A 9,162-nucleotide genomic window follows, 5' to 3' on the forward strand; every position below is an offset into this window, starting at 1 on the left:
GAAGATATGTTGGACTTAGTAGCATTAAAAGAAACAACTCTTTGTGTTGACATTAAAAATGCGCTTGACAGAACCTTAACAAATTCTGATGTTCCAACGAATAAACTCGTCAATGTTGCAACAGATGGAACACCTGTAATGGTGGGAAAAACGTAGGATTAATTGCACTTATGAGTTTCTTTCTGTTCATTGCATTATTCATCGTGAACACCTGACAGCCAGATGCTTCAAGTACGAAGATGTTATGAAATTTGTCATTGAAATTGTCAATTTCATACGCTTAAATGGGAAAACGCACCGACAGTTCAGAAATTTTATTGAAGAACTAGAGCTTGAAGATAAACTTAGTGATGTCTCTTTCTACTGCATTGTGAGGTGGCTGTCAACCAGCAATGTCTTGAGTAGGTTTGTTAATCTGTTGGAGCCTATTATTACTTTTCTTAAAGAAAAGAAAATATCCTATCCTCAACTGGAAAAGAATGAATGGATGCAAGATCTGATGTTCCTTACTGGTATAATGAATCATCTACAAACTCTCAACTTGGCACTCCAGGGAAGAATAAGATTGTTTCTGATCTTACTTAGACAATTTTCAACTTTCAGAATAAAATAAGAATTTTTCAAAGAGACATTTTGTCAGAAACTTCAGTCATTTCCCAATCTCAGTAGGATAGTAAATATATTCCCTGATATTGAAATAAAAGACTACAAAGTAGAAGAACACAAAGATAAATTACAAGGACTGCTTGATAATTTCCTACCCAGGTTCCATGACTTGCGGAAGTTGAAGCCCTGCTTCGCCTTTCTTGTAAATCCATTTATGATTGACGTGGTTAATGGATGTCCAATTTTGGAACCTCTGGTTACGAAATCATTTGCTTTGAAAATGGAAGTAATGGAATTACAGGAGGACTTGGGTCTAAAGATGATCCATAAATCCCAGCCTTCAACTGAGTTCTGGAAACAAGTTCCACAAATAAAATATCCTAAACTGAAGAAAACTGGTGTGCGACTCATCTCAATTTTCAGCACAACATACTGTTGTGAATCACTGTACTCTGTAATGAAATTTGTGAAGTCGAAGCACCGTGCAATCTTTACAAACCAACACCTGACGTATCTAATTCGTATAGCTTTGACAACATAGCCAGATTTTCAACAACTCACAGCCAAGATGGGGACCCACAAGACCTCTACTAGCAGTAAATAGCGGTATTAATAGCCCGATATTTGTAGCATTGTCTGTTTGTCATTCCTCTGTGCTTTGACCAGATATATTCTAAGACAAATAAATATGATTAAAAGTATAATTTTTTCCCCTTTTTAGCGTTATTTTTGGCAATCTAATTTTATATTACTGAAATGCAAATTTTTCTTAAAAGTTCCCGTAGTTCATTACCATATTAAATATGCTCAATATAGTTAAAACAATCATCAGTCAAGATTTTGAAAACATTGGTATATATGTATTTCGTGACTACTGAAATTTATACAGATTAACAGTTTAAAAAAGTGTATATATGAGTAAATATTATTGCATACATACATTTCTTCATGTATATATATATATATATATATATACATATATATATATATATATATATATATATAATTTTTGGAACAAAAAGTGTATGAGACAAAAACATGTATAAAGTTTTTTTTATGTCTTGCGACTCTCAAACATCTGGACTTTATCGAAGTCCAGTTTATCTGGACTTTATCGAATGTGGCTCTTACTTTAAGTAAGTTTGGCCACCCCTGTTATAAATGATTTGTTTCTATTTTGATGCATAAAGTATTAGATGTTCATAATATTGTTTTAGTGTATTAAGTATTCAGATTATGTTTGAGATTGTTTGATTAGGCAAACGAAAAAAATGTATGTGAGCTCGCATGTGCATGTGTACACACACATACACAAACGCGCGCGCGCGCATACACACACACACACATGCATGTGCGCACACATATATTTTTCTGCCTTTCAGGTTACCTATCTGATTGCATGCATGCACTCATCCATCCATCCATCCATACTTACATACATACATACATACATACATACATACATACATACATACATACATACATACATACATGGGTAAAAAGAAGCGAATGAGGTAGTTAGAAAGAAATAGTTGAGTAGAAAAGTAGAAAGATAGATAGATAGATAGATAGATAGATAGATAGATAGATAGATAGATAGATAGATAGATAGATAGATAGATAAGTAAGTAGTTAGGGTGGAGGGATAGAGGGAAGGAGGTAGGTAGGTAGGTAGGTAGGTAGGTAGGTAGGTAGGTAGGTAAGTAGGTAGGTAGGTAGGTGGGTAGGTAGATAGTCTTTATTTAAGACATATTACTATGATTGTTTCAACCTCTTGTAAGTTGAAACGATAACCGTGCCAAGTCCTAAAAAAAAATGAAACTATATAAACTTCTACATTTCTATTGTGCATTGTGTACTGACTTTGAGAGAAGTCAACATCGATTGAACTATATTGAAGAGAATTAATAGAAAACGTACATAGACAGGTCGGCAAACACACAAACATACAGAGAGGCAGACAGGTCGATCGATCGATCGATAGATAGATAGATAGATAGATAGATAGATAGATAGATAGATAGATAGATAGATAGATAGATAGATAGATAGATAGATAGATAGATAGATAGATAGATAGATAGATAGATAGATAGACAGACGGACAGATCGACAGAAAGATAGACAAACAGACGGACATATTTTAAAGCAATTTCAAGAATAACAGCTGAGTATTTAACTGATGGTGTTTCTGTATACTGCTAGTTATCAAATTTATTGTAAATATCATATTAATTGGGACTTTGAGTTTCTCCGCTCGGTCCGGTTGAACAAACTAATAGGCGATTCTCCCAAACAACTTGATCTTTACAAAAACAATGTAGTTGCTCTATTATCACAGATGATTGCCGTCTCCTTGTGTTTCTTCGTTGTCAATGGCATTTCTGACTTTCCGCTCATGACCTCTCAGACGACTATTCAGTTTGAAGCTTAGGTAACAGATGAAAGTTGTAACTTAGTGTACGCGTCCAAACGATTAGGTCTACACACGTCGCCACTCTTCCATCGCCACAGGACTTTCTGTTGATGGATGACAAATGAGGTCACCATTAAGAGACGTCCGTGCGTCATTGGATTATAGCGATAAACGCTTGTACAATTCGATTACCACTCTCTGAGTCTCCGCGTTTAGTACCTAGTGACAAGCCGAAACGATATGACCAGATATGACATGAAACTGCAGGTTTTACATCAAAGTGTCTCTCTCTTAGAAGGCTGCTATAACAAGAGCTACAACCACCCACTCCCGGTGGTTTTATTGCGTGTCCTGACACCAAAAATGGGTAATTCTGCGCCATTCGCTCACAAGGATTGTCATTTCATATGCTAGTTAAACCCATAGCTGGGAACCTGACAGGTACTAATGCTCTATGTTAAGGTATGCCTCGGAACAATGGTGACTAATAGGTGATTCTATATTCCTCAAAAACCATGGAACTCTCGAACCAGAGTCCCACTATTGGATATAGTTTAAGGTCATATCCAGAACATACACACACCAGCATCGGTTGTCAAGCGATAGTGGACACACTCAGAGACACACAGACACACACACACACAGGCACACACACACACACATAGACACACACACACACACACACACACATATATATATATATATATATATATATATATATATATATATATATATATATATATATATATACGACGGGCTTCTTTCAGTTTCCATCTACCGAATCCACTCACAAGGCTTTGGTCGGCTCGAGGCTATAGTAGAATACATTCGCCCAAAGTGCCACGCATCTCAAAATAATAATAAGCTTAAAAGTGATCACCGTGTATTGGTTAAAGGAAATAGTTTAATTTGAAGCTTATTATCCCTCCACCGCACCCCTCGACGGAAAAAAATCGGTGCTAGTGCGCACGGGAAACAAACCCTCAACTCTTATATTCGCGATAAGTACGCTAACCGATTATATCAACCTACTCTCTCGTTACTTCCCGTTAAATTTAAGACCTATAACTTCATAGTGTTTTTAAACAGCCAAACATGCGGTTTCTGCGTTAAATGGAGAAGCGGTGACGATTGACAATTCTCTAAATAACAATAATAATAATAACCATAAGCTTAAAGCTTATAAAGGATTACCGTGTATTGACTAAAGAAAATAGTCTAATACTGGGGTATATGTGCCCTTGACGGAAAAAAAGTGGCTGTTAGTGCACTCCAAATCGTTTAAAAGTGGAATTTTTTTTCAAACGTTTTTAGTGCATTTTGGAAGGAAGGGCTGAATCATTCACAACAGCTGCATATGTGACGCCTGCTGAAGTTGACTTTAATTCAGCTGTATGAAATGAATAAAATATTACCAGATATATTCAGAATATAATTCAAATAACTATGAAACATGTGAGCATGTGCTAGTGTACGTAAGGTATTTTGTCTTTATAAGAGAGGTATAATAGTATTTAGGTTTTACTCTCTACGCTTCAAGTTCAAATATTACCGGAGCTTACCTTGCTTTTCACCATTCTTTTAAGCGTAAAGAATACGTTGGTCGTAACCAGGTCACTCTCAGATAGAAAGGTGTCAGCTGCGAACGGGATTCCACCAGAAGTGTGGAAAAATTGAGAAGATTTACTCATTATATGTTTCCATTAGTTGATACTGAAATAATGAGAGATTGGCAACGTCCCACAAAAGTTGAAAGATACCTATATCGTTCCTATATTCCGAATGAATGCTTGAAGTACCAAAGAATCTTCTTACTTGCTATAGTCAGGGAGATCTTCGCAAGAGCATCGTTCAAGAGATTGAATGAGAAAGTCACAGTAGAGATCCTACATGAAACTAAATGCAGATTCAGAAGAGAAAGAAACATTACTGATATTGTGGTTCCCCGCCAATAAATACAGAAGAAATATGTGGAGTAGAAACAGGCGTTGTACGCCTTTGATACATATAGTAGTGTAAAACTGAATAATGACCATCACATGACAATGCAGCGTGTGTGAAATCCATTTTTATGAGAAATGTATTACAATATCTAGTTTCTGCTCCTTATGTTCTTACTTGGCTTTTAACCAGTCTTTCAAGAGTAGAGTAGGTATTGGTTACTGGCTGATCCCTCTAAGGTAAGCATTAGGTATGAACGAGATACTACCAGAATTATAAAGGCATGCCACGCAGTAAACTGGTCGTGCTTACCGTAGGTACTTAAAAGGTTCGGATACACAAAAATGTTCACTCGTGCAAAAAAGACCCCACACCCAAGACGGAGGATACAGTTAACCTCTCCAGACACGCTCAGTTGGATATTACAGTGAGAGCCAAACAGGAATGCCTGCATCAGTCTTATTATTCATCAGTGATGTTCAGGGAGGTATTCTGCAATTCAATTTAATGCATATACATAAAGATAAGGCCTGATGGTAACCTTCTTATAGTATAACTCATCAAAAGTCAGACGAAGGCCACACATGTGTTAGTGAGAAAATGCTCTTTGTTGATTATTGTACTCGTGTCGCTCGTAGTATAGAGGACATACAGAACTTGATAGATGTTTCTAAGGGTTCTACCATAAGATTAAGCGGGAAAATGTATATACTCGAAAGACTAAGGTTCTTTATCATCTCAGCCCTGACTCAAGCCATTTGGCACATCTTGAGCCCATCGTAAATGAAGGACAGAATCTGGTGAAAGCAAACTAGAAGTGATTATAGGTTCAGTGGCGACCTTGATGACTAGGTGAGCAAGGCCAGTATGGCTGGCTTTCAGAAAGTTGAGAAAGTGAATATGTAACAACAAACGTGTCGGACTAAATAAAGAGCAAAGTGTACCGAACATTACTATTATACACCTTATTATATAGATCGGAGATAATGAAGATATAGTACAGATATGTGAAACCAAAGGCATGCATTCATGGTGAGTATCTGAAATTTATCATAAATATTACATGGGAAGACAAAGTCAGAAACATCGACATGCAAATGAAAATCAAGTTTTAGGGTAGGGAAGAGATTCGGGTGCCAGAAAACTTCTGCTGGTTTGGGTATGACCAAAGAATGGATGAAACCAGATCGCAACAGTAAATATTCCACTCATAGTTGTCTTATGGTACGAGAATTCAGAGAAGCCCTTTCCCCACGACGCGTCTAAGACACAAAGATATGAGGAATCATAACATAAAGTGATTGACTATCGATACTGACAGCTGAAGCACAGTAACTGAGGACAAACACCAGTGACAACATTTCACGTGGACAGTCATAGTGTCCTATCAACGGACCACATATGATGATGCTGGGAGATTTGTTAACCCTCAATCAAACTCTGGTTTCGATTCAAGTCTTTCTGCAAAACACATGTGATTAAGTACTAATATCAGAATAAATACACAATCATTTCTTTCCTATTTTGCTGAGCACCGTAAAATAATCAGTAGGCTGCTTGTGGCCCGATTGACTTTGGGGGTTTTAAATACTAGTGAAAACAATTTACTTTCATTATGCAACCCTTGTGAAAGAGAGGCAATCAACGCAATTGTCTTGGAGAATAATGCTTTGTGCCTAACGAGAAATGTATTTATTAATTTGTTTTATATGCTTTTTCTTAGTTTCAAGCCTGGCTGTGTTACAAATAATTCAAGAAGAGATCTAATTAAGATATTCGCTAGTCCCTCGCTGCTAGAACATTAGCACACTCGTAATAACAAGCAACTAAAATAAATTCTTGAAAAGACTTGGCTTATGTGTAATAGCTATGGTGAACGCTGAAGACTTAAACTCTGTACGAGTCGATTAATTCCTCTGTGAATAGCAAAAATGTCATAACCTCAATTTTTGGTGCTGTATAGATGCAATAAGCCGCAAGACGAACGAAACTAAACACTTGAAAGGCATTTAATCTGGGTCTCAATCATTTCTATCCTGATACTTTTGCTTACAAAAATACTGTTAATAGAACCTAAGCAATAAGAAACATTACGTGTGCATTTCTGTGTTTCTCTGTGCTTTCTCTTGATGTCTATGATTCTCTTGATACAAAGAATAATTGCCTTTCATATGATTGTTTCTATAATTCCCTTCCCCATAGGGACCTAACCATATTCCGAAGAGTATGGACGTGTCCTACGAGGCCACGTGCATTACTTAGCCCATAGGTAACGCTTTCACGTGATTGTAGAAAAGAGGGAGAAAGAAAGGAGGAAGAGAGAAAGAGAGGGGGCAGAATTATAACTCTTTCAGGTGATTAATTGAATTGAAAGAGAGGAGAAAGAACAAGGAAAGAGAAAAAGAGAATAAGGCGAAGAGTGAGACAGAATGAGGGAGAAAGAGAGAAAAAAGCCTCCATGATGTGAGGCAGGAGGAACGTAATAATTGTAGCAGAGGGGTGATGTTCTGATGGTAAGGTTAAAGAAAGGGAAAGAGAGAAGGGGAGAGAGAGGGGGAGAAAGAGAGGAGAGAGAAGCGGGAGAGAGAGAGGGGGAAAGAAAGAGGGGAAAGAGAGAAGTGGGAGAGAGAGAGATGATGATGGTGGTGGTGGTGGTGGTCGTACTGATTGGATAGTAAAAAGTGTATTTAAAAAAAATTTAATTAAGTTTTTATATTACCTATTGCTTAACGCACATGCATAAGTGCAATTTCATGAAATATTCACACTTATTTATGTCGCAGATATATGCAATTTAACTAAAGTTTGTATCATATGTACAGAATATACTTTTTATGGGGAAATTAAAAGTGCATATTTATTTTATAAGTGTTTTGTATTAAGTCTATAAAATTGTACGTAAAGTATATAAAGTGTATAAATAAAGTGCATTAAGTAATCTTCGTATTCCAATTTCTTTTACCTTTTAATGAGTAGCAGATGAGCGACTATATGTCCATACTTATACAACACAGGCTACGCTTTCAGGTTTTTGGGGATAAAGTTTTTAGAAATAACCCAATAGGTTTACCATTACTTCTGTGAAATATTCACGGGTTCCGCTAGTTAAATATATTTGTTCACTCACTCGTACATACATACATACATACATACATACATACATACATACATACATACATACATACATACTTACATACATACATACACACATACATACATACATATACATATATATATATATATATATATATATATATATATATATGTGTGTGTGTGTGTGTGTGTGTGTGTGTGTGTGTGTGTGTGTGTGTGTGTGTGTTTGGTTATGCAAACAGGAAAAACAGAACTCAAAAATATGAGTATATATATTTTTGTATTATTAATTTTTAGTAAAACCAACAGAGTGACTCAAGGGCCGAGAGTTTCGTACGTTGGCACTTACCAAACTTTGATAAGTGCCAAACGAACGGAATTCTCGGCCTTTCAGTCATTCTGTTACTTCTGCTAAATATTATAAATAATAATAATATTAATCCTTTTAACAATAAGCACAAGGCCTGGAACTAGCTGATTACATCGACCCCAGTGTTTCACTGGTACTTAATTTATTGACCCCGAAAGGATGAAAGGCAATGTTGACCTCGGCAGAATTTGAACGTGCAGCAAGACGAAATGCCGCTAGGCATTTTCCCGGCGTACTCTCGCTGCTTTAATAATAATAAAATTGATAATAATAATAATAATAATAATAATAATAATAATAATAATAATAATAATAATAATAATAATAATAATAATAATAATAATAATAATAATAATAATAATAATAATAATAATAATAATAATAATAATAATAATAATAATAATAATAATGAACTGCTAACAACTTTACAATGATGTTTTGCAACACTCTAGTAGAATGCCTCCTTGGCTAGTTAATGGGTTAACATTCCTGCTTCCAAAAAGTGAAGTAACAAATGAACCAAAAAACTATAGACCCATAACCTGCTTAACAACTATGTATAAAATACTAACATCTGTCCTGACGGAATATACCTATAGTTTTTTGACAGACAGCAGCATATTCCCTAATGAACAGAAAGGACGTAAACGTGGATCCTACGGTTGTAAAGATCAACTACTCATCAATAAGATGATCTTAGAAGATTGTCACAAACGACACAAAAACTTATCAATAG

The 9,162-nt window shown here is 35.8% G+C and overlaps 1 protein-coding gene across 1 annotated transcript; it reads left to right on the forward strand.

Annotated features, from left to right (window-relative positions):
• The first annotated feature begins 244 nt into the window (after positions 1 to 244).
• LOC118763096 (SCAN domain-containing protein 3-like) lies at positions 245 to 1,147 on the forward strand. The gene is made up of 2 exons (XM_036502425.1): positions 245 to 405; positions 670 to 1,147. Exons 1-2 carry the CDS (start codon positions 245 to 247, stop codon positions 1,145 to 1,147), a joined length of 639 nt encoding a protein of 212 aa, XP_036358318.1.
• Positions 1,148 to 9,162: the final 8,015 nt, after the last annotated feature.

Source organism: Octopus sinensis, linkage group LG1 (assembly GCF_006345805.1).
Source record: "Octopus sinensis linkage group LG1, ASM634580v1, whole genome shotgun sequence".
NCBI lineage: Eukaryota > Metazoa > Mollusca > Cephalopoda > Octopoda > Octopodidae > Octopus > Octopus sinensis.

Excerpts from the sequence above, each read along its gene's own strand:
- LOC118763096 (XM_036502425.1), top strand. The coding sequence starts at position 245 with ATGAAATTTGTCATTGAAATTGTCAATTTCATACGCTTAAATGGGAAA. Across the intron at positions 406-669 it reads ACCAGCAATGTCTTGAGTAG|GATAGTAAATATATTCCCTG; the intron begins GTTTGTTAATCT and ends CAATCTCAGTAG.